The sequence below is a fragment of the Littorina saxatilis genome, linkage group LG4 (genome assembly GCF_037325665.1).
Source record: "Littorina saxatilis isolate snail1 linkage group LG4, US_GU_Lsax_2.0, whole genome shotgun sequence".
Classification (NCBI taxonomy): Eukaryota; Metazoa; Mollusca; class Gastropoda; order Littorinimorpha; family Littorinidae; genus Littorina; species Littorina saxatilis.
This window is the reverse complement of record NC_090248.1, coordinates 3,652,331-3,678,830: the sequence shown is the minus strand read 5'-3', so window position 1 is coordinate 3,678,830 and position 26,500 is coordinate 3,652,331. Positions and strand designations below refer to the sequence as shown.

The 26,500-nt window shown below is 39.6% G+C and overlaps 3 protein-coding genes across 4 annotated transcripts in view; 1 reads left to right on the top strand and 2 right to left on the bottom strand.

The window, feature by feature from the left end:
- The window catches only part of LOC138965704 (multiple epidermal growth factor-like domains protein 10), a 219,401-nt gene that overhangs the window by 160,889 nt on the left and 32,012 nt on the right, over positions 1–26,500 (bottom strand). The window lies entirely within an intron of this gene.
- LOC138965708 (cell death abnormality protein 1-like) overlaps positions 1–26,500 on the bottom strand; it is a 129,251-nt gene that overhangs the window by 75,535 nt on the left and 27,216 nt on the right. For both annotated transcript variants that reach the window (XM_070337888.1, XM_070337889.1), the window contains exon 7: positions 5,582–5,713. In XM_070337888.1, coding sequence (XP_070193989.1) covers positions 5,582–5,713 — 132 coding nt within the window. The remainder of the gene's footprint in view (positions 1–5,581; positions 5,714–26,500) is intronic.
- Positions 9,372–13,539, top strand: LOC138965710 (M-protein, striated muscle-like). The gene is made up of 4 exons (XM_070337891.1): positions 9,372–10,346; positions 11,064–11,360; positions 11,715–12,017; positions 12,261–13,539. Exons 1-4 carry the CDS (start codon positions 10,217–10,219, stop codon positions 12,596–12,598), a joined length of 1,068 nt encoding a protein of 355 aa, XP_070193992.1. The 5' UTR covers positions 9,372–10,216; the 3' UTR covers positions 12,599–13,539.

Here is a 26,500-nt window from a genome sequence, read left to right as displayed (position 1 = left end):
TCTTACTGTCAAAGTGAAAAGGTCGAATCAATTTATAGCCACGCGAAAAATACACTCTCACCTATCTCTATATATTTATAGATATAGATATGCATATATATATATACGGCTTCTCTGTGTGTGTGTGTGTGTTTGTGTGTGTGTGTGGGCAAAAACCTGTGTATTGTAGAGTTCTGTTTGTGATGTGGTCTAGCGGCTTTTGTCTGTCTGTATGTTCTGGCATTTGAGAAGCCACAGCAGATAATATAGGGCTAAGAAATAAGCTCTAAAATTCTCAATCCCGTTTGACAGGACTTCGCCTTCAAAGGTAATTGTGGTGAACCGCCACGCTATCTGTCTCGCGATTCACCCCGGCGAAGCCGGGTATTCCTCTAGTTCTTATATATATACAAGTGCGTGTAATTCTTTCGAGTGTTTTATCTGTACGAGGGCATGAGAATTCTCTTCAGTTTTGCAATCGTGCTGATACGCCGCGGCTTCGTGCTTTGATCTGAATACTCCGGAATATGACGTGAACCTGCTGAGGGATGCAGACGCGGCTTGTGCTTTGTTGTGTTGTAGACGAAATGTAGCCGTTTTAGTAGACATGCAGTGATGACATCGAGATTGCTATAATTCTTTTTTCTTTTAGGAGGTAAGGAAGGGGTTGGTGTGGTGGTGATGGGGGATGATGGGGGTGCTGGGGATGGTGGTTGGGTTGGTGTTGATGATGTAGGGCTAGTGGGAGTGGTAGTTGTGGAGTCGGCGGTGGTGGTGAGAATGGGGGTGGTGGTGGTGGGGGGGTCGGATCTGGGGATTGAAAGGGGGGGGGGGGGGGCAAGTTTACTTTTTTTTTAGAAGAGTCAAGCCACAACTAAAAGTTTCTCTCATCGCGGAGGAGGATTGGAGGGCTGTCAGCGCAGCGGCGTCGGCAGCGGCGGTGGTGGTCAGGTGCACATCTTCACAGTCACAGGAGTGCACATGCACGACATCGTCTTCTTGCCCCCTCCCTTCTCGGAGCTTTGGCGATCACAGACAGACAGACACACACACACACAAACAGACAGATACTCTCCTTTATTTATATGTATAGACTACCGCAACAGTTTGGGGTAGACGTTCACCACAACTAGATTTAACATGGTGGGTGTCAACCGACTCTTCGATTTTGGATCCAAAGCTTCCCTGGGCTGCTGTAACCGCTTGTGGAGTCGGCAGATTGCGGTGATTTATGTGTATTCCTCCTTCTGCTTCTTTCCAACTGTAAACTGCAAGGGGAGTTTATTGTCGATAACCACCCAGCAACCAACAAAATAACTACTCAGCAACCAGCCCGAATCCAAGATAGCTCATGGGTTGAGAAGCTGCACTTTCTGGACACAACTTCAACCATCAATACTGAAATACACGCATACACACGTCCTCAATCAGGATAGCTAAACTGTTGTTTGTGTTTGTTTAGAAAAAAACACACACATGAATTTTTTGTCTAATAGAAGCGTAGTAAAAACATAGGGAAAGACCCAGCATACAGACCACTTGTTCTTTTATTCTGATAGCTAGTTGGTTTTCTCGCGAAAGGTTATATTATGTAATTTTTCTCCATTCTATTAACAGTTAGACCTTATTGGAATAAATACGCTTGTATACACATTCATCAAAAATTAAATGCAGACACAAATTAAAACTTGTAGTAGGAGCCTGGGCGCCTCATATAGACCAGTGAAGATGCTATCACAAATCATTGTAAAAAGCAAATGTTACTTCAAAATAACATGAACAAACTCAGTGTTTGAATCATAATACTGAATCAGATGCATATGTTTCATTTTGAACAATGAGAGCATTATTTGAAGCACATCCCGAAACCAAATGAACTAATCAGAATCAAAGAGAAAACAAAAATGAAATGATCAACGGACACATAAACATAAGACGGTTTGGTATATCATTTTGGAAAGTCTGAACGCTAATTATATGTGATTTCTAGGAAGCATTTCAGTAAATAAGTGAAACAAGAATGTATATGATATGTTATTTTGCTTATCGAAGGTGGTTTTTATAATGGGGAACCATACGTAAGTAGATGCTGCTATTTTTTGGGGGGAACTAGAAAGACAGGGTCAATACCGCTAAAGGTACCTAGCTGAAATGCATTCCCGCAATTTGGAGCGAGCAAAACATTTGTTTGTAAAATTTGGACTGAATTTGCATAAAACAGATTGTTTCCTGAAAAGTCCAGATCAAAGCATACGTGTTATATATCTATCTCTCTTTCTCTCTTTCTCTCTCTCTCTCGCTCTCTCTCTCTCTCTCTCTCTCTCTCTCTCTCTCTCTCTCTCTCTCGCTCGCTCGCTCTCTCTCTCTCTCTCTCTCTCTCTCTCTCTCTCTCTCTCTCTCTCTCTCTCTCTCTCTCTCTCTCTCTCTCTCTCTCTCTCTCTCTCTCTCTACATTGCTAATACGAAATCAAGATGTTACCGAAGTTGATAGCCATAAAGTCTTGGGAATAACTATTGACAATAACCTGTCTTGGTCAAAACATGTAGATACACTTTGTAAAAACACATCCAAAAAAATATTTCAGTTATCAAAAATCAAACACTTTCTAGACCTTCGCACAAGAAAACTGTTTTTTCAGGCACATATTCAGTCAGCTATTGACTATGCTTCCACAGTGTGGGACTCTGCAAGTGCAAATACTTTGAAACACTTGGGCAGTTTACATAGACGAGCTGTTAAATTAATTATTTTAAAAAATACATCTCTTTCCATGACTGATTATAAACGATTGCAAATTCTTCCTATCAAAGATAGATTTGCATATAACAAAGGTGTGATGATGTATAGAATTATGTCAGGGAATGCACCTACACTCATTGCCTCAAATTTCAAAATAAATCATAATAGAAAATGTAACAAATTAATTACCCCAACTCCAAGAATTGACCTGTACAAGTCGAGTCTATCATATTCTGGAGCAATTATGTGGAACGCCATTCCAAATATAATTAAATTACGAATTCATGAAACATCATTCAAGGAATATTACATGCTGTTTCTTTTACAAAACTTACAAGAAATATTATCAAGCAGCTGGCAAAATATAACTTTACTCTCTGATTATATTGAAAAACATGATTATATATAATTCATGAAGGATTTTTTTTATTTTTGTTTTTACAAACACTTATTTCTCTGTTATATATCATTTTCAAGCATTGCTAAAGAATCCTAATGCATTTTAACATGTCTTATTGGTTGCTTGACATGTTAACTATGGTAAATATGTCATTTGTACTCTAGTTAAACTTATCTTTAATTTCTTCTTGTTTGTTACCCCTCAATGGGCGAGGGCCGGATGAAAACAAGCATGTATACATTGCTTATTCTGTCACCCTCGTAAAATAAATTTCAATTCAATTCAATGCAATTCAATTCTCTCTCTCTCTCTCTCTCTCTCTCTCTCTCTCTCTCTCTCTCTCTTTCTCTCTCTCTCTTTCTCTCTAGTACAGTGCTACCTGCGAAATATATGCGGCCCGACACTCATCGCTCCCGGGCAGGCTGGTTGACATACTTGTACTGTGAGCACACATGCATCGATGGAGTTTTTGGGAAATGTAAACTGGTATTGACAAATACAGCATTGAAAAACAAATAACTTTTTTCCTGACTGGGTAACCAAGTAAGATGTCGTACGGGTGAGTTATCATTTTGTTACGGACATAAATCAATGTGTAAGGCAAAGATCACGATCGTTCGATAACCACCATCCTCCAAAACCCCAACTGAAAGGGGCTGTGTTGTGAAAGCCACATTTTCTTCTTCATTCAATTTCTGTTTTCAAAAGCTTCGTCAACTTTCCACTTACACGACAAGCTCCCTTTACCAAGCTTCAATTAAGAACCCTGAATACGAAAGGTCAAAACAAAACAATAGGTACTACTTTCACTATCGTCGTCTGCAACGAAAACCGAAAATGGCGAAACGCTTTGCTACGTACACAGAGGACGAAATTTCAAAGAAAAGATCGAACCTTACACCTGTGACTAGGAAAAGTTGCATAGACAGTTCCGTGCGGATCTCACCACGTATCAACGTACATCCGATGCTCAGGACCTACAGATAGGTGACGCTTTGGCGATTGAGGCTTCGTCTTCAGCTCTAACACGCACGCAGACAGTCAGGCAGGTCTAATCTGCACCAGCGGTGTTGGAAGGTTTTGATTTAGAAACACTCGAATGTTACTTCGACGAGATAAACGAACCAAAAGTCAAAAGTGTGCCCCAAATTCGGAAAATATTCTTTCAAAACGGCACTGTGAAAACCATCAACATCACTGTGAGAAAATAAACAATACAAACACAACCAGTTCCCCTGTGGAACATTTCGGGTGGACTTTCCCACGACCTGACCTACAAAAATCTTCCGTGTTCGTTCGCGCTTTGCATTCAATCTGTGTTAGTGCGCGTGTGTGTTTGTGTGTTTAGCTTTCGTTGGTATGTGCTGTTTGATTCAAAATAAGTTTATCTTTTTTCATTGCCAGATTCAGAAACGTTGGTTGATATTTTGTTGAATGCATTCAACCAGAAAAGACACGAAACGCATTGAATCTATCTTCTGCGCGCATGCGTGTGTAGGGTATGTGTAAAAGGGCAATTGTGTTTTTCAGTCTTGTTTTTTGCCTGTTATTTTCATCCCCAAAAACTCATTTCTGTCTTTCTATGCCTATGCTGTGAGACATAATCGCTATTACGAGTTAGTCGTGTGACAGAGAGTTTTCTTGCACACTCGACTGCTGCTGTCTCACTTCGGCTTCGCCGTCGTGAGACATCTACAGTCTCGTGTGCAAGAAAGCTCTCTGTCACACGACTAACTCGTAATAGCGGGGACTGTCACACGACTAACTCGTAATAGCGGGTAGTGTCTGTGTCAGTAACTCTCTCTCTCTCTCTCTCTCTCTCTCTCTCTCTCTCTCTCTCTCTCTCTCTCTCTCTCTCTCTCTCTCTCTCTCTTTCTCTCTCCCATGTTCTGTGCAATCCTCTCTCTCTTTCTCTCTCTGTCTCTCTCGCTCTCTCTCTCTTTTTCTCTCTCATTTCTCTCTCTCTCTCTCTCTCTCTCTCTCTCTCTCTCTCTCTCTCTCTCTCTCTGTGCCACATAAAACTTAAACCATAGATTCCATCTATGCAGCTTCTGCCACGTCATAATATGTGTTTAATCGGAACTGTGTGAGTGCAGGCTGTGCTCCAGGCTACAACAGAGAACTAGGCGGAGGATGCCAGCAGTGCAGTTCTGGTTGCAAGGACAATAAGTGTGACGATAATACCGGAAAGTGTGATGGTGAGTGCCCCCCCCCCCTCTATTTCTCTCTCTCTCTGTCTCTCTCTCTGTCTCTCTCTCTCTCTCTCTCTCTCTCTCTCTCTCTCTCTCTCTCTCTCTCTCTCTCTCTCTCTATGATGTTCTCATTGTATGATAATAAGATGTTTCTGGTATCTAACTATTTATCTAAATTGTCAAACGTTGATCCTGTGAAACGCACGATAAAATTAGAATAAAAATAATATTTAGAGTGTGTCACCATTGTAAATGAGTAAATAATACATACCACAAAGAGTTCCAGAGAATCCTGGTGCACATCCGACCAGACACTGGCCGTGTTGATGATGACACGTGGTGTTGACCCGACAGTTTGTGCACACTTGGCCACATCCCTCGCCGTACAGGCCTGCCGCACACTCTGAAATAGTGCACTTATCGATTGAATAATAATAATAATAAAGTGTATTTATATTGCGCCTATCCCTTACAAAAAACAAAAATATTTGGCTCTAAGCGCATTACAACGTGTGTAGGGACTTGGTACAATCAAGTCTGACAAATACAATAACTTAAAATACAGTCGGTCTCTTAGGTAAAACTGGGAAAAGCAGCTTCGACATTTAAACACTGCCACTAGAAGATCCTCTAACAATGCATACTGCTTTACAATATGCATTTATGTATACATATAGTTAAAGAACATCGAGTTAATAGGAATTAGAACAGGTTCTTATAATAAAACTATCTAGCGAACGACGAAGAAGAAGAAGAATAAAACTATCAATGTCAATGTATAACAAGTCATTCAACGTAAATGGCCAAAGAACAACAACAAAGCAATGATGATAAAACAGTTATACTCAATGGCTAATAACGAGGCAGAACTAAATAGTATCGACACAAGATTAAAACAAAACATGTTCATGGAGACACATTTATACATGTATCAAATAATCAATATACAAAATACAGCCCTCGCACACTCGCACACACACGCCAAGGCACGTGTAGTCGCACTCATACACCGCGACAGCTATCGCGCGCACGTACAAGGGAAAAACAGACCCGCACGCCGATTTCAAACACGGAAATAAACAAAGAAACAGTCACAGATTGAGTGATTGAGTAATTGATTGATTGATGGATTCATTCATTCATTCACCCATTCAATCATGCAGGCATACATTCAGGTATTCGCATTCATTCTTGCATTCATACATACATTCATTCATCCATTCATGCATTCCTTCCTTCAATTCTCCAATAAGCATGGATTAATTTATTCTTGCATGTATTCATCCCTTAATTCCTCCATTCCGTTCCTCCTTCATTCAAAATTCATGCATCCATTCATTCATTTATACATTAACTGATTAACGAATTGATTTTCGTTAATTTCCTGTTCGATACAATACTTGTTCTGTGAGCTAAACCCTACACCATAACTTCAATTAATGAACTGATGATACATTATGTTCCTTGCATTTGTTAAAAAATATCATCATGTAGTTAACAATTACAATAACAACACTTTATATTAAAGCGAAAAAAAAAAGTTGTCATAATGCAGTTAAAGGCACATTATTTCCCATGCAAACGATTTGGCTCACCATCACAGATCTGCCCAATAATCAACTGCCCCCTGGGTGTGTGTGTGTGTGTGTGTGTGTGTGTGTGTGTGTGTGTGTGTGTGTGTGTGTGTGTGTGTGTGTGTGTGTGTGTGTGTGCGTGCGTGCGTGCGTGTGTGTGTGTGTGTGTGCGTGCGTGTGTGTGTGTGTGTGTGTGTGTGTGCGTGTGTGTGTATGTGTGTTGTGTGTGTGTGTGTGTGTGTGTGCGTGTGTATGTGTGTTATGTGTGTTGTGTTGTGTGTGTGTGTGTGTGTGTGTGTGTGTGTGTGTGTGCGTGTGTGTGTGTGTGTGTGTGTGTGCATGTGTGTTGTGTGTGTGTGTGTGTGTGCGTGTGCGTGTGTGTGTATGTGTGTTGTGTGTGTGTGTGTGTGTGTGTGTGTGTGTGTGCGTGTGTGTGTGTGTGCATGTGTGTTGTGTGTGTGTGTGTATGTGTGTTGTGTGTGTGTGTGTGTTGTGTGTGTGTGTGTATGTGTGTTGTGTGTGTGTGTGTGCGTGTGTGTGTATGTGTGTTGTGTGTGTGTGTGTGTGTGTATGTGTGTGTGTGTGTGTGTATGTGTGTTGTGTGTGTGTGTGTGTGTGTATGTGTGTTGTGTGTGTGTGTGTGCGTGTGTGTGTGTGTGCTTGTAATCGTGTCAAAGTGAGGTCACAGAGCAGTTAACATCCTCTTGAAATGGGGCTCTGAAAAAAAATGGGGTCTCATTTTAGGAACCCATTTTTTTCAAAGCATGTACAATGCAGGAAATCTTATTTTATCATCAAAAAAATTGATTTGAACAGGATGTCTCATTTTGACATTTTTTCCGGTTAGCTGTGTTTACGGATTTCACACACCGAAGTGTGTTTCGAATCGGTTTTTTCCTGGTTATGGGGAAGTCACTCTCTAGACTCGCTCTGCATGACGTCACTTCCTGATGCCGCCGAAAATATGGACTCTTCAAAGCAGTGTGGAAAAAGTAAGGATTTTATCATTTCCTCACCTATATATTTTATGATTCGCCTTGTCTTTTTGGTATTTTAATAGTTCATTAGCATATATTTGGTTCAAATGTACCTTTCTGTTATTGCAAAAGCAACTGTTCACACTGATGCGACTGATCGCTCAATGAGTCATGTAGTCTATCTAGACGGCAAATGCAAATGGCGCTGTGACTTTTCATGCGTTTTCAGCATGTTTGTTGTTTTTGTTTTTCAAACAGAAAATATTGTTAAGAACATTTAACCCTTCAATAAGTAAGTGTTAGAAACAATATTCCATTGACGTTTTTATTGACTTTGAACCAGATTTCCACCGGACTAAGAGTTTGAATACCACTCGCCCTTTCAGTTCAGATTAAATGCTAGTTTCAAAGAAAAATTATTTTATCGTCATCAAGCACCGAATCTCAACAATCCGCTCAAAAACGTGTTGTTGTTGTTGTTGTTGTTGTTGTTGTTGTTGTTGTTGTTGTTGTTGTTGTTGTTGTTGTTGTTGTTGTTTTAAACAAGATTTGCCTTCGGATGGTTTTTAAAATGTGTTGAACACGCACAGAAAGTCACAGATGTACCCAAATGCGATCACTCGTCTGTCAGAATCTTCTTTGGTAAATCCTTTTCATGAGGTCAAAGATTCTACTGGAGATTGAGGGGGAGGGGGATCTCTCCCATAGTTCTGGCACTTGAATTTCATTAAAAAAAATATCTTTGTAAGTTTGAACAATGGGGAAGAGGGAGGGGGTAGCTGAAACAAACAACTATGGAAGCACCCTACTAGATCTGAACAAAGGATTCATGGTTTTAGTATTGAGAGCTTTCTTTTTCTTTGCTTGCATCAAATTGCAATAGTAATGTGAAGCTGTGGAAACTGGAATGGAATAATGCACACAAACCACACTCACTGTATTATTGGTGCTTTGTTTTGGACACAGTAATGGTGCCAAGTTTCACTTTCACATCATTTTGATTTTCTTTCTGTGCAAAAATTGATAACCTCTAAAATCGTGTTATTATGAAATTGCCCTTTAAAAAGGTCTAGCTTGAACACCCCATTTTAGGGAGGCTTCAAATTACTTGACGCACTGCATTTTTTCACAATGACCGTAGTCCGCCGTGCAAAACGCAGTGAAACTGATGAGCCTGTTTAGCGCGGTAGTGGTTTCGCTGTGCTGCATAGCACGCTTTTCTGTATCTCTCTTCGTTTTAACTTTCTGAGCGTGTTTTTAATCCAAAGATATCATATCTATGTTTTTGGAATCAGGAACCGACAAGGAATAAGATGAAATTGTTTTTAAATCGATTTCGGAAATTTATTTTTAATCATAATTTTTATATTTTTAATTTTCAGAGCTTGTTTTTAATCCGAATATAACATATTTATATGTTTTTGAAATCAGGAAATGATGAAGAGTAAGATGAACGTAAATGTGGATCGTTTTATGTAAAAAAAAAAAATTTGATTACAATTTTCAGATTTTGACCAAAGTCATTAATTAATTTTTAAGCCACAAAGCTGAAATCAGGGATGAGATTCTTCCGCCAATTGGCGGAATTCCGCCCAAAAGTTCGTTCCCAGGACCATTTTTCTGAATCGTCTAAATCCGTTGAGAAAAAATGGGGGGGGGGGTAGAGTAGTTGTTGTGGTTCCATTGGATTCGATCTGTAAAGTCCTACCTACAACCCTAAAGTCGATTTTCCAGATCAAATCTCCGATAAAATAATGACAACATAACCTCCGTATCGAAGGAAGTGGACCTTCGACCCGAATATGAACTTTCCATTTGGGACTAAGTTTCTCTTTCACCGAGTGTCTTCATTCCGAAAATTCATGAACGGGCTGATTCAGCTGTCGGCTTTAGCCTGCTAAACAAAGATGGCGTCGGTGAGAACATTGACGGAAAGCGAACATGTTTATGAGAATTGATGTTTTGTTTAGTTTGCACTGGTCTCTGATATTCAGGAATTGCAAGCATTAACTGAACTTGTATGTGCATCTTAACTGTTTTATCTTTCACAAGCATTTGACAACCTGTACATTTGCTCATAATTATTTTGTAATGGAAACAAATGTTCTGCAGAGTTATGTTGATTTTATGCACACTGTTCTTGCCAAAGTGCAGTAACACTCCTTTGTGGTTTTTCCAGAGCCACCATCCAGACCACAAGGACCCATCAAGGTCCTGAGCACCACCAAAACGTCAGCCACCATCGAGTGGCGCGCTCCAGAGGATGACGGAGGCTTGCCGCTTTCAGCTTACGTGCTGGAGAAGCGCGAGTTCCCTCGCTCCACCTGGAGCCGTGTGGACAAGATCAGTCCCGACATGACCAGTAACACCACCCAGAACTTGACCACTGGGTCAGACTACTTCTTCCGTGTGATGGCAGAGAACAAGGCTGGGCCCAGTCCACCTCTGGAGATGGACAAGCCTGTTAGGATCAAGAGTCCTTATGGTGAGTTGGGGTTAAGGAATGATTTACTTTAACTCGGTCTCAAAGCAGAAATGTCAGTATTGTTCAATGAAGAGCATTAAATCCTGGCATGAAAATGTATTGATTGGAACAAGGGAAGTTTAACTAGATTTAGAACCGGCACGGTTGGCCTAGTGGTAAGGCGTCCGCCCCGTGATCGGGAGGTCGGGGTTCGAACCCCGGCCGGGTCATACCTAAGACTTTAAAATTGGCAATCTAGTGGCTGCTCCGCCTGGCGTCTGGCATTATGGGGTTAGTGCTAGGACTGGTTGGTCCGGTGTCAGAATAATGTGACTGGGTGAGACATGAAGCCTGTGCTGCGACTTCTGTCTTGTGTGAGGCGCACGTTAAATGTCAAAGCAGCACCGCCCTGATATGGCCCTTCGTGGTCGGCTGGGCGTTAAGCAAACAAACAAACTAGATTTAGGCAGCTTAAACAATAATCTTGATATACTATTTTTCTTTTCAAGTTGAACAGAGAAAGTGCAGCAGAGAAATAAAAATCCTTGAAGTTTTGTTGCCAGAGTCATGCATGCTTTAATTTCCACATATTGTAATGATCGTCTAGCCTCATCATTAAAATGCGATCATTCGTGAAACTGAACTTTTCACTATCCCATTGTCATTCAATGCTCCCCAGGTCTTTAACCAACAGTACTTCAGCATTCAAACTCTTATCACACAATTTTCTCTTGACAGATGTGCCATCAGCACCAACAGGCCTGCGCGTGTCCAACGTCACAGATAAATCAGCAGATGTGCCTTGGACCGCTCCGGACAGCGACGGTGGCACGCCCATCACCAACTACATCGTTCAGACCCGCATCATCCCTCGTTCCACCTTCACCACCGTCCAGGAGACGACAGAAACCAAGGTGACCTTGACCGGCCTTGTTGCGGACAGCCAGTACATGCTGCAGATCATCGCAGTCAACGCTGAGGGACAGAGCCTGCCTCTGCAGTCCAGAGAACCCATCTGCCCAGAGAAGATCCTCAGTAAGTGTTTGAAAAGTCTCTTTTCATAAGAAGAAAACCTTTGAAATAACTGGACTGCGAGTGTTTGCAAATATGGAGCAATAGCTGAAGGGATTGTGATATGTCAGTAGAGTTTGAGAAATGTGGGTCTTAATAGAGAGAGAGTCCTATAATGGAGGTGAATTTAGTGACACTGTGAAGAAAACATGTGAGCAATTCAGGTCTTGTAGTAGAGGGAGTCTCATATAATGGAGGGTCTTACGAGAAAGGTTCCAATGTAATATTTTCTTTCAACATTGGTCTACTGTCTCTTGTCTGAACGTATGTGTCTTAAACATATTGATACAAAATTGACTAATGTTTGTTAAACTTTAGGTGTTCCTGATGCACCAGCGTCATTGCTGATCAAGAACATCACCAAGGACGGCCTGACCTTGGAGTGGACCCCACCAGAGAACGATGGCGGATCCAGGGTCCGTCGCTACATCATAGAGAAGTCTCTGAAGGGCACAGACAAATGGGAGAAGGTCACCACAGTCGAGAGCTTCAGAACTCGGTGCACTGTCGCTGATCTGGAGCGAGAGAAGGACTACTTCTTTGCTGTGTCCGCAGAGAATGATGTGGGCATTGGCGAAAAGCAGAAGACAGCCAAACCAGTGAAAATGGAAAAGCCTATCTGTGAGTTGAATTGCAATTTCAGTGACGTTGTAGATTGAGGATTAGTCAGCAAGCATTGTTGAATCAGTTTAGCGTTGTTACAGCTAGTTCTCACATCAAACTTAAAATATCATTTTGCTTTCTGATGTGCAATCATTACTTGACTCCACAGGTATATTTTTTGCATGACCCAACCTGTCAGTTGAAAAAAGATAAGGCAACCAGTGACACACTTACTAAACCACCCCACTTTTCTCTCAACAGTCCCACCATCACCGCCTACAGGCCCTCTGGTGATATCAGACGTGACCAAGACCAGCTTCAAGGTCACCTGGAAGGCACCAGAGAAGGACGGTGGATCTCCAGTCACTCACTACTCTGTGGAGAAGCGCGAGACGTGGAAGACAAGCTGGACGTTGGTGGAGCGTGTCCCTGGCGACCGTCTTACCTGCGACCTGCTCCTTCTGCAGGAAGGACAGGACCTCCTTGTCGGGGTCAAGGCCGAGAACGTTGCTGGAGAGTCCAAGCCTCTGGAATCGGAACATGCCATCACACCAATGAGTCCTTACAGTGAGTATGCTTTTTATTCTGATAACTTTTAATAACTCCAGAGAAAGGGAGAATGTACGTTCTGGCTCACCGATTCCGACAGACCCTAAATATTAACGCAAAATAGGCTTCTGGACTAAACTTTTACTAAAAATGAAACATGCGACAAAATCAGAAAAATACTGCATAAATCCATACAAAAAATAAAATATAGTAAAGTAAGGTTGTTTTGAACCAATTCCGGGTCTGTCGGAATCGGTGACCCTGAACGTACATTTCCCCTTTCTCTTCATACAACGCTAAATTTCCATAGCAGACGATACGATGATGCGCGCGCACCTTGCCGGCGCAAATTCTAATAAAATACCTTTCTTTATATATCTACCTAACTTCTATCTTTCAAAGTCCCTTTTATCTTTGATACGGTCCTAATTATATTTAGGTTTGTATAGAAGTCACTGATTAGGCTGGATGGCTGCATATTATTGTGTTATTTACGATAATGCTTCGATCTGACCAAAGTGTCACTCTGACCTTGACCGGTTTTCATGTATCGTCGAGAGAAATTGATTCTCACAAACTCATCTTTGTCTTTTCAATCATTATTTTGTCATTTTTGTATCACTATTACATATCCCGTACTTATGTTGCATATGATTTTAGTTTGTTTATAAGGATTTGGTTGTAATGAGTGATGCTTGGTTCCTCTGCGAAGATTCAGAATTTAAGTACACAGGTACTCGCGCAGGAATTTAGCCGATTCCATTTACTTTCGGACTTTACCGCTTCGTACTAAGTCAATGTATAATTTTCCCCCAAGTAACGCATATCATGATGTTTGTCTAGGGTTCTTCTTTTTATCTGTATGATTTATGAGTTTGTCCATTATTCCAGTTTAGAGAGTTTTGTAATTTTCCGCACTGAAGTTGGTTCAGTGCCTTCACTAGGACCATTGTTTTTGCATCCTACTAAATAAATATAAGTTTTTCCGAAATGTGATCTATTGCAATAGAAAGCTAAAGGTCGTAGCTTTAACTTGATGTATTGTTTGTTAGGATTGGTTATGTATTTGTTTAAATAACGTAGGGTAAAGCATGTGTAAGAAACACAGATTCCGTGTTTCTGGCCGTATTCAGGCGATTTTTATTCTCGCCGGAAGGCGCTTTCGCTGCAGTCCGCGCCGGGGCTATAAGTATAGGCCAGACACCGGCATAAGCATGCATTCGCTCCTAGCAGCTGAACACGGCACTACACTTGCTTTGCTGTCTACGGGGTTCGCCTTCGGCCTCTACGTTTCCTTGCATTGTCTTCTTAAATAAAAAGTTGAAACAAGACGCTTGTACTTGGGCTTCGTGTATCTACTACCCTTCCACTCCTCCACTACAATCTAGCAACGGGGCTTGGTCACAGTGGTTGTGCTGTTCAGACTTGTTGGAAGCGGTGGCAGTTTTCTGTGAGAGAAGTGTTTGACTTTGTGTTTCTGTTGATTAATATCATGTCTCAAGACAGTATTTCTTCACAAGAATTAGCTCAGGAAATTAGTGAAGCGCAAGCAGCTAACCAAAAACTGTTAGATTCAGAAAGTATGGCTTTTGAGCAAGCTCAGGAAATTCCTCTTCCACCACCAACACCATCAGAATTTTGGACAGAAGAAGAGAAGAAAACTTTGTTAGAGAATCGGAAGTATTTTGAAGAAATGGTGCAAATTGTAGATAAAGCTGTAAAAGAAGGGCCGATAGAATTACCTAAAAAGCCGAAAAGAAAGATTGAGCAGTTGTTCAAAGAAAAAACAGGAGTAAAGAAAAGCAGAAATGATCTCACAACTCCACAGGCATTACACAATTATCTGATTTCTAATAAAGCTGATATAAAAACAACGATTTCCAGAGAAGCTTTTTCTGAGAAATTATTTGAAAACCCATCAAATGAAGACGAAATGGTAGAAAGATTAAATAAAGGAGTGAGAAATTTAGCTAGACAAGATGCACAGACTATGATGATTTACATTCAGTTTGGCAACTTTTTAATTCTGTGTAAAAACTGGCAGGAGAAGGAGAGGAAAGAAGGGAGAATAACAGAAACTTGGGCTGACTGGTTGAAAGCAAAAACAGGCTATTCCGATGTTCATGCACGGAAATTACGAGCCGTTGCAGGTGTTCTTTTTGGATATCCTGGATTTTTTGCTGTTGGTCTCCCCTTTCGTTTTATTTACAGCAAGCTAAATAACATTAAGAGCATGCTGCAAGTGCCAGAATTTGCTTCCATCTGGAAACAAGCTCCTCATGTACCAGAAACAAGCCAGCTCCAACATTCTCAAGAATTCTAGGATTCTAAAAATAGTACCGTTCACGCGTGAACGGTTAGGTCTTGCTGGTAAACCGGCGGCTTGGGTCACTCTGTTTCAACGCTTCGCTTCACTACGCTTCAATATTTAGGCTGCCTTTTCAGGCGGCCACCGAGTGCACTTTATGCAAATGACTTGTTTATTGATTCAAGCTTTGACAAGTGTACTTGGTGGCTGCTTTGAAACTCAACAAAGCCTAGTACTCCCCTTTCACAAACACTTCCCAAACGCAAGCAACTTCCTTTTCCCCGCTGCAGTCAAAACAAAGCTGTCATAGCGGGTTTTCCCGATTGACAAAAATTCTTATTACACACTCAGACTATTTGGAGTCCCGTTTATTCTCCAGTGCCCAATTGCATAAGAATATTCTGGTGATGAATAAACGCGCTTTGTGTCATTAGCATCTAAAGATTTCTTGTTTACAATAGTTGTGTTGATCTGATGAAGCGCGGAACTGATCTTAGGGTTGTCATGGTGAAACACTCGCTTCTGAAACAGTGCTTCCTTGTAGTTATCATGCGATATGCTCGACTTTACAACCTGTTTGCTTACACCCTTTGCTTTTTTAACCACCCCTTTCTCACTTGCAACACTGTACATCTTTGCACGCAATCCAACATACTCCTTAATTATCTTCCCATTCATTTCATCTTTCATCTTTCCAATAACCTTCTTGTTAACATTTGAGTGCAATGGTGATTCTTTAGGGTAGTCGCAAGTGTCATAAAAAGAATCTTTTCCTTTTACTGCAGGACTTTCAGCTTCTAGATCTTTGTAAATGTCATCCGCTGGAATGTCAAGTAAGAATGAATCTGTGTCTGTGTAAAGTACTCTCGATTTGGGATATCTTGGTTTCAAATAATCATACAAAAACTCAAGCATCAACAGTTTTGACAACTCTAGCACAGTAAAGCCTATGAATACTGGTTTGTCAAGCTTGACTACAAGTTTTTTCATTAAGATACCATACAGCTGTTCATGAAAGTATTTAAAGTCTTGATACTGTGGTTTGGATGTCAGCTTGATGGCCTCATTTTCTCTTGTAACAAGTCTAACATCCTTTCTCTTGTGTGGGTTTTCCATTGTCTTACCAAAGCAACTGTTGTTCATCAGTTTAAAAAAGTCTTTCTCTGATGCATCAGCGGCTTTGGTTCTCAGTTCTGTGTTTTTCATGATGTAAGGTTTCATAAACTGTTCTTGATCAAATAAAATTATACGATGAACAGCCTTCAAAATTAATCCATGTCTAATGTAAAACTGTAACAGTCTGTAGTGACACACATACTTCTTTTTGTGAAACAGATTGGGCACCAGCTTTGGAGGTTCTCTTGGGTTTACTTTTAACCTCTCAGCCGCTAAAGGATAATCATTATGTAGATCATGAAGTGATAGTGGATAGTCTAAGTCAACTTCTAGTATCCATCCCTTTCGACTGTCTGGGCCTGCTTTTAATATTGTCAGCACAACACATTGTGAAAATGGTCCTGAATAGATCTTAAAGTTCCGAAGTGGAAGCGTCTGACACATTGCCCAACCATATAAATTGTTTGCATCTAGATACATGATGTAATTAGAAGGTTTCATAGGATCAAAGTCGTCCAAGTATTTGTTGTTGGCTTTGCAGTAATTGTGTGAAGCCATACTGATTCCTCCACGTAGTCCATTTTCAATCATCTGAAGTGTAGGAAGATCTGATAGCAAGTCAATCTTTACTCCTGTAAATCTAAGAAATGCATCCCAGCTCATGCCTGGTGCAGATATGTAATGTGAAGGATCTAGATTGTAGTGCTTCATACATGTTCTTCTGTAATTCTCAAATATATCTGCAAGTAAACAAACATCAGCCAACAAATATTGATCATGATAATCACCCATTGTATTACATCCTAATTTATTCCATGCAGTCTTAGCGTGTTCATAGTCTTCGTCACTTATACCTTTACCCTTCAGCCGTGAGAAGTAAGCATCCTTTGGTGGTAACTCATCTTCATCAAACCTCTCCCACGAATCCATGTATTCATATGGATAGACTCCCTTTCTAACTAAGTCACTGTCAAAGTACTTACATGTGATTGGGAAAGCAGTTAGTGATGAAGATAAAGACTCAAGTGTTCCCATCAGATGTTGAGCAGAATCGTAGAAGTATAAACTATTCAGAGTAAAGGCCATGTACTTTTCTGAAGACTGCGCAATGCATCTTGCTTTGTATTCATCAGTTACTGCCTGCATGATCAGATGTGAATCATAACCGCGCAAGTTATGGAAGAAGATTGGAAGCTTCCAAGTCTTAGGATCAAACTTTAATTGTAGATTACATTTGCTGTGTGCTGCTCCTCGGAACTGCCCACTTACATGATCATGATCTCTTACTATTGGATTGTCTGTGTTTGGTGTTAGACTTTGTTCGCATATCCAACACTGTGTGGTAGAGTTAAACTGTTCTTGGTCTTCAGGTTTCATAACAATGTCTGAAAGATTCAGTTGTTTGGAGCAGTCATTTCGCACTTGGTTCATTTGCTGTAAGAAGTTCTTTGCTGCATTAGGTCCTCTGTACAATTGCGGTTTAGAATGTTTACCATCTGAACTAACAACAATAAATGCATATGAACAGACTTGATGATTACTTAGAGTTACTGTTTTAGGTAGGTCTTTTGGTAAAGGTCCTTCATATGGCACAATGATAGATTCAAAGTCAGCATAAACAACATAAGGACTTTTCTGTAGTTTGCATACATTCTTAAAATACACTTTGCTGTCTGGCGGTGGTGTTGTTAACTTCACAACCGCATCATCAACGCTCTTACAATGTTGCTTGTGTATAAGTGCTGCATGAATTGATGGAATACGCAAGAGACATCGCCTACAAAAGTCTTGTTTACTATTGTGATTGCTTGTGCTCGCCATCAGTCTACTCATTGTACGAATCAAAGTGTAATGATATTTTACACCATCAGTCATTAGTAACATGTCAACATGGTTAGTATCACAATCACCAATCGTTGGTGAGTTCTTTGATATTCTGACTGGTTTCAGTTCATCTTCCTCATCCCACGTGTAAACATTTACGGTGATGGGTTTGTTTTGCTGTTCAAATTCGTCAATGCTTGTAATGCTGACAGGAAATTCAATACCAGTAAAGTTTAGTTTATTTCTGTATGCATGATAGTTAGACACTCTTTCTGCATTTTTCTTTACACTGTACAGTCTTGCCAGAACACACCACATAAAACATTTGTCATCATCATTCTTTATGTTCAGCACAGCACGTTTTTTGACAAGAGTAGGAGGTAAAGGTATGTAACTTCTACCTCTGATGGGGGCAAATTTACTTAGCTTCAATTCTATTTTTATAATTTCACCTTCTGACCATCCGGATCCTTTCATCTTTGCATCCTCTGCAGCTTGCTCAAACCGTTTCATCATTTCATCTGCCCAGTTTCCATTCAATTCTGCCATAGAATTAAGTGCTAGTTGTCTGGTTGAAACATGAACTTCTAGCACCTCATCACTGACTGTTTTGTATTTTATTAAACTGACTATCTGCACTTTTACTGGAGGTTCAATCAACAAATTGTTTGGAATTTGTTCAATGGCGTCTTGCACACTGGACTGCACATTTTGAGGATCCGTTACTTGTAATTCAACGGTGTCAAATACTGTCGATAAAGATTCTAATACAGAGTCTTCCATCGCTGTGAGTTTGATTTTATAACTCAAAATAAAAATATAAATTAAAAAAAATGAAGTTGCTTAGAATTCTTTCTCAGAGCTTCCATTTTTGTTAACACTATAAAATCTGAAATAAAAAATCATTTAACATTTGTACCACGTGGAACTAATTGTAATTCCTCTTTTACAAAGGCTCTTTGCGGTGCTGGTTCTCTCAAGTAATATATAGGTGGATTTGTCTCTACTACTCTCTTGATTTCATGAATGTCAATACTCCAGATTGGATCCGTTGCACGCTTCCTGCTGTCACCCTCAGCTTCACCGGGTGCATATAAATATCTGACTTTCTGATTGAAAGGTAGTAATGCCACTGGTGTTGTTGACTTTGGAGCAACAGGTATTGTTTTCTGTTTGATTGCATCAACTGGTCTTAACCCTGTAGCTTTAAATACCTCCAGATTCATTGCTCTAAGTACTGATGGTAATCTTTTGACCCATTCAGTGTTACGCAATTTACTTTCTGTGTCCAAAAATTCCTGATGGTACTGATATGAAAACAGTTTTTCTGCCAACTGTTTGTTAAAGCTCTCAACAATAGCCTGTGACCTGTGGTTTCCTGGAATACCTCTCTTCACTGTAACATGATGTTTTAACAGAAGCTGGTTGACAGCTCCTTTAAACTCCTTACCATCATCGCACTGAATCATTCTGGGATACTTTAGTGGTCCACGTCTGTAAATTTCTTGCAGGGCAACAGCTGTAGCTATAGCACTTTTCTCTGTCAACGGTTCAGCATCTTTGTATCTTGTTGCAACATCAACTACAGTCAGTGCATACTTATATTTCTTCCTTCTGACTGTGTCATGCGGTAAATACAGCAGGTCTATTTGATGAGTGTCATTCGGTTTAATGTTAACAAAGTGTGGTCGTGTAATTTTTCTTGGTGCAGGTAAATAGATCTGCCAAACTGCCTGCTTTGACAACCATTTCTTTGCTATATCTTGAGAAACACCTGCTGCGTCACTGAGCTTGTCAATAGCAGTTCTTCCTTTCCAGTATCCTTTTGGGGAATAATATATTTTAGATAACAAAGCATCACTCATGGTTTTTTAAATGACAGAATATTAAGATTTGACAGCACGCGCAATAAAGTAAACAACAGCCATACCAATAACAATGAAAACAATCTCGCCCACCTTCTGCTCTTCTGAAGGCTGATAAAAGTCACCCAGTTTTGGAGGAGCACTTGTCTTCATTTTCTTTCCAGTTACAAGATAGTATTCTTGAATGGCTGCATCAACATTGGCAAAGGTTTTGTTTGCATGTCCTTGCTGCCTGAGTTTATCATTCATAAAGTCTAACTGCGCAATTCGTTTCTTCTCGTATTCATCCTGTGCTTTCGCCAATTGTTCCATGGCTTTGTTGTGCCTTTCCCTCTCTTCACCATTTTGCAGTTTAGAAAACAAATAGTTGCTGCCAGAAAATGCAAGCGCATTTACAATCGCACCTCCCACCATCATAACCAAGCTAGCCATTTTATTGTCTTACATGTTTATATTTTCTGGAATAATTCCTTGCTTCACCAAAAAGTCTTTTGTTGCAAAGGAAGCTGTCACAACACCAATTAGTTTAGCACCGTCTTCGAAGTCTAACTTTCCCAAGTCGGCTGGTTTCATTCTGAGGAGACTTTTACCCAGCATTGTGTAACCTACACTCAAGCCTCCAATCACTGCAGCGTGATAAACTAGATTAACTATTGTCTTTTCAGAACTCATTTTTATGTTATCAAAATTAAAATATTAAAATTATTCCATATGAAATGAATCCACTGCAGGTACTACTGTGGGCTTTTTTATTGTTTGTACTGCTTTGTTTGTTGGTTTTGGTGTTTCTGATTTTGGTGTTTCTGATTTTGGTTTTTCTGACACTTTATATTTGCCTTGCCAAAGTTTGTAAAGCAAGTATCCACCTCCTCCAACAACAGCTGCTACAGCTACTTTTCTGTATGATAGAAATGAAGATTTTAATTCTTGATCAGTTTGTGTGACCTTAGTCACTTCAGGAATGTTTGGTGTCTGCTCAACTTCAGACATAATGTTCTGCTTTGCCTTTTGATTTAACTTTTTTTGTCTGTTCCATTCGGCTAGTTTTTTTCCTGCTTCTACTCTACCAGGTTTCTTTGTCACTGTGTTCACTTCTGGTATTTTCGTCTGCTCCACTGTCTGCTTCAACTGATCCGTCATCTTTTTTATTCTGAAAATTAATGTGTTTGAAAGTAATTAATCCAGCAACAAATGGTACTAATAAAGCACCAAATCGATAATACAGGCCACAGGCAAGAGATTCGAGGGACTTGGAAACAACAGGGTCATGAGTTAGATCATGTGTTAAGTCTTCCTCCGAGTCGAGAGGTGTAAAATGTCCAAAAATCTTTGTGTACAAACCTATAACAGTCTGTCCAATACTTCTAACCATCTTAGAACCAAGCACTGATTCATACCGTCCATGATACTTTTCTATATCTTCTGAGGAAAGATGTTGTACTTCTTCCACAGTTAACTGCTGCCCAAGGTAGTGTTTTGTTTTTCCACAAACAGCAAGTGAATACAATCTTTCTTTTTTATCAGGTATAGTCCTACTGTCACAGATTTCAATATCTGTAGCAGTCTGCATCAGCAATTCATCACAGTTCATTTTATTTTGATGCAGAATAAAATTAAAATCTAGTAATTAAACTTGAGTAAGAACTTGGGTAGGAACTTAACAAGAACTTGGGTAAGAACTTGAGTAAGAACTTAACAAGAACTTGAGTAAGAACTTGAGTAAGAACTTAACAAGAACTTGAGTAAGAACTTGACAAGAACTTGACAAGAACTTGACAAGAACTTGAGTAAGAACTTGGTAAGAACTTGAGTAAGAACTTAGCAAGGATTTCTACAAACATACATACTGAACTGGTTGATCAGTTTTTAAAACCAGTTTCGAGTGCTTAGAAGATTTCAGATTATTCTTTATTCTTTCTCTCTCCTGTTTGTTTTCAATGACATCATTTTCTCGAAGGCACTCTTCAAAACTGTCACGGTCCTTTGAATAGAACAATGTTATTGTTTTGAGTTGCTCTCTAAAGTCTTTCAGAACTGCATTGTATTTTTGTGTTAATATCCAAACTGATATTAATGCATGTCGTCCACTGAATGCAAGCTTTGCTAGTGCACTTTTCTTTCTAACAATGTCACGTTCTGCTGCACAGTCATCAATAATAAACAGTGTTGGCGTGTTCTGAAAAAGATCGAAATAATGCTCCAAGCAAACATTTAGACGATCAGAAGGATTTACAATAAATATATTTTGATCAGACCATATGAATTTTCTCTCCTTGTATGTTCTGTTATGCTTTATGGTTGGACAGAATATGACTATGTGTTCAAAGTGATTTATGTAAACAGTCTGTAATAAATCCAAAACATATCTTGTTTTGCCGCAACCTGTTGCCCCACAAATCAAAGAACAGTGTGGATCTTTTGGAAGAAAATCTAGATACTTCATTTTAACACGTTCAATAAACAATATCCTGTAATCTGCTTTCAGAGATGTTTAACTGCGCATCTGACACAACAAACACGTAGATCTTAACTGATTTACTACTACTCCCTACTTCCTTTTCAATTTGTATTGTGATTCCTTCTGATCCGTTTTCAATTCGCCTTCCACTTCCATGCAGTTTGTTGTCGTCAGTTGTTCTGAGATCCAGCCATAACGCATATTTATTTGTCAAGAAATCTTCTACGCCAACACCGTGTAAATGTAGATCTTTAGCCACAAGATCAGATGTTGGGTCTTTCAATCTTCCTCCAGTAAAGTACTTTCTTGCTTCATCATAGTGGTGGTATGGCAGCATGCCAGATGCAAATATTTGGTTTGGCTGCCCTTCAATTGTGCAATATACTCTATTGATTAGTGGATTGTAAAACTTTTCTATTTGCCTTTCATATGAATCTTTTGGTTCCTCAAACAACATAAGTATTCCCTTCATTGACCTAGCTGGTGTATTCAAGTTAATGTTCCAGATTGGATCAGCCTGGCTTTTTGAAAGTGTACTGTGATTCAACACTCTTTCATAATAGATAGGCAGCTTAGAACTGTACTGATTTTCTATAAGTCTAGCCAGTTCAGGATGGTTTACAACATCAAACTCTAAAGAAATTCCAGACACCTTATACTTTGCTTCCGGGTCTTCTGAAAGCATAACACGATCATAACTATTGAAAGTCAGGTCGTATGACAGCCTGTCACGCAATGCTCCTTGATAGAAGGGAGGATGTGAATTTATGAGTTCAAAGTCAAGTGGAATACAAAATTTGTTTCCAAAAGCAACATTGACAGCGTTATCTTTTTTGTTGTCAGCTTTATCTCCGGCTCCTATTCTAACTTTTATCCCATTGTCTGACTGAATCCCTTGAAACACTCTGTTTTTCTTTTCATTGTCAGTCAACCAATTATCTGCATAAACTAAAAATACATCTGCATTATTCAATGACATCACTTCCCGCCCTTCCAGTTTGACAGTAATCTTCCTCACAATTGCTCTTCCTACATTATAAGCCAAAGTCCTATTTGCATCTGAGCCAGATTCTAATTCTAATTTGAATGATAGTCTTACAGTGCCTGGTACAATAACATCGTTCTTACCTAGATTAGGAAACCTAACAGTAAGTATTTCATTCTGATCAATAGTAGAAGGATTATTTGTAACTATAACTGTTTGCCTTATTCCTTTTACCCCGAGAGGTTCTTTCAGCCTTCTGTAAGGATCAAGAACAGAACCGAACGATTGTGCCATCTTTTTTTATTTTCAAAATAAAAAATAAGTTACAAATGGCAGAAGGTGGATTTGAAGATTTATTTGAGCCAGCGGACGACATGAGCGAAGCAATCCCTTTGGTTCCCTACCATCATTCACTGCATTATGAGGTGGCACGACATGAACTTCTGGAAGGTAAAGTTAGAGATTTCTACAAAAGTTTAGGAGAAGAACCTGATGTTTTAGATCCAAACCAGTTCAAAATGGAAGCAAATCATTTATATACAACTAACGATAAAGGAGAAAAAGTCCAACTTACATATAAATCTAATCCTGCTAAGTTTCTATCAAAAGTTTCACTAAAACAAAAACTTACTGCTAATCGACTTAGGCAATTAGATATTGTGCCTAGCACACGGTCATCATCTTCCCATGTTGTTTCCTTACTTCAACAAGCAGAACTAGGACTACCAACTGCTACTCAAATAGAATCTGTTCCATTGCAAGATCTTAATAAACTTGCAGATGAGGCTGATCAACTTATACAAGAGATAGAGACTTCTTTTTCTGAGGAAACTTCACTGAAGACTCCACATGAACTATTACCTATGAGAGAAATAGAAGCCCTTAATCAATCACTACAAACCATCAGAGGTGAAATAGCAAATAATCTGTCAAAACTAGGTCAGCTGGATGAAGATATAAACAAAGAGAAACAAAAACTTGCTGATGCTGATGATTTGAACCTAGAACAAGAAGTAAAAAACAGAATTTCTAAGCGTTTAAAAGATTTGCAGGAGGAGAAAGCCATAAGGTTAGAAGTTCTAAGTAACAATAGAGAACAACTGAGAACACAGGTCAGCAGAATAAAAAATACAATTCAAAGAATCCTTTACGAAGACACAACTCTTGCTGAAAGAATTAGAACGCTTTTCAGAGAGCAGGGAATCACAATAGCTAGTATACTAACTGCGTTAGGATTTGCAATAAGCACATTAGTGTTAACACTCACAGGTGGCACTGTCACACCTCCACCTCCACCTCCACCTTCATCTCCATCTGATCCGGGATGGGTAAAGAAACAACTCAAACACATTGCAGAACTATTAAAGAAACTAGCAGCAAAAGCTTTGGATGCACTTCCAGGAATCATTGGTTCAATTGTTAGCTGGCTGTTATCTTTTGCAGGTAAAGTTGTTGGTTTCATGGCTGAACATCTCTGGACTCTAATAGTTTTAATTGCAGGTGTTCTGCTAACGAGAATAAAGCAAAAGTAAGCCTACACCCACTCCACCAATTACTAGAGCAGTCTTCTGCGATTCATGATCATCACTAATACTAACAGCTTGATCATCCCTAGTGACAGAATGATCTTCACCTGCAGCGTGATCTTCACTTGTCACGCTTTGTTTCTGTTCATTGTGATATGGCTGTAGCATCGTTCTGATTTCTGAATTCAGTTCTTCACCCTTTCCAAGCGGCTGGGTGTCACTAGCAATAATGATTTCATTGTTATAATTTGTTATTGTTCCAATCTGCAGCTGGAGATCAGAAGGTAACATGTAAAGGCCGTTACCAACAGCAAAGTCAACTTTTGATCTTGCATAACGGAGAGAGTCTTGATACCTTTTGATGCTGGAAGGCAGATCAACTGCAGAGTTTATGACATCTTCTAAATTTGATAACAACTGTTTCTGTGCACCAAACCCTGTGCTTGTTCTCATTATGTTTGATCGTGTCTGTGCCTGCGAGCCTAGCAAGCACCACGTATATGTTCGGATAGATTCATTGATCCTTTCAACACCTGATCCAGTGAAACCTTTGCCGGTGTCTAATATAAAAGTAGTCCATGCATTGTGGTGCTGTTGTTCTATTGATCCTAACTGTACCTGCACATTTGAAGAAAAAGATGTATGACCTGGCCAGTAATCAAAATTATACCTCCTGTGGACACCCCATAAATATAGTGTTCCCATGCCATGGTTTTTGTCTTGCTTTTGCCTAAAGTCGGTCTTAAAATCTATATTGAATTCATTGCAGAGACGCTCATACACTTTCATGTTTATCCTATTGTTGAATGGGTTCCAGCTCTTTTCATGCGGCATTGGTGCCTGAAGTTCAGACAAGATTCTCCTGCACTGATAGTAAACGTGAAATGTGTACACACACTTTGTCAGTAAGTTTGAATTATTCATGTGGTCTGCATAGGACACTCCACATCCTGTGGTTGCACAGAATATTGCAAAGTTTAACTGATTCTGATAGAACTGCATTGGGTGAGAGTTCCACATCTTTGGAACACTATCATTTTTGATTGGGGGATTTAGGTAAGAATGGAATGGGTCAGGCACTTTAACGCGAATGGATTCTGTTTCTGTTACAGCAAAGTCCAACTCATGGAAAGAAATAGTCTTTGGATTGTAATATGGTCCAGTTTTGTATTTAACGTCTTTGTTGAATTTATACTGACTCATTTTTGTTGTTGAATAAAAAATGTTTATCACACTAACAAATGTGAAGACTAGTGTGCCAGTTAAACTTGCAACCCCTATCAACAATCAAAATGGAGGAATGAAAGTTGCACTGCATGAAATTATGTACAAGGTTACTTGGTATAATATCAGTAAAAAAAAGGCTAACAACTGGGTTAGAATTAATGGTAAAACACATTCTGTAGAAGATGGTTACTATGACTTCTGCACTTTAGAGAAAGAATTGTTTGCTCCAGTAGGTATTACAGCGAGTTTAAATCATGCAAGTCTCATTGCTACTCTTACTATGCCCAAAACTAGAGAAGTAAACGTTGAGTTTCCAACCAAACTCCTTGATATGCTTGGAATTACAAATTTATACAAGGGAACACGTCCCATTGACATGGATGTTAACAGTGTACTGTTTGTTCACATGAGAGAGCTTAACACATCCTATAATCTGTTTAATGATCAGCGTTCTGATCTGCTTAGGATTCTTCCACCGAGTGATGCCTCTTTTTGTAAAATGCACGTGCCAACATTTAAGACACTTCAGTTCAAGGACTTGGAGGAAGGGTGTCATGAATTCCTACACATTGATCTAAAAAATCAAAGTGGACAACCAGTTGATTGTTTGTTTAACATTACATTGGAAATAGTTCCATAAAAT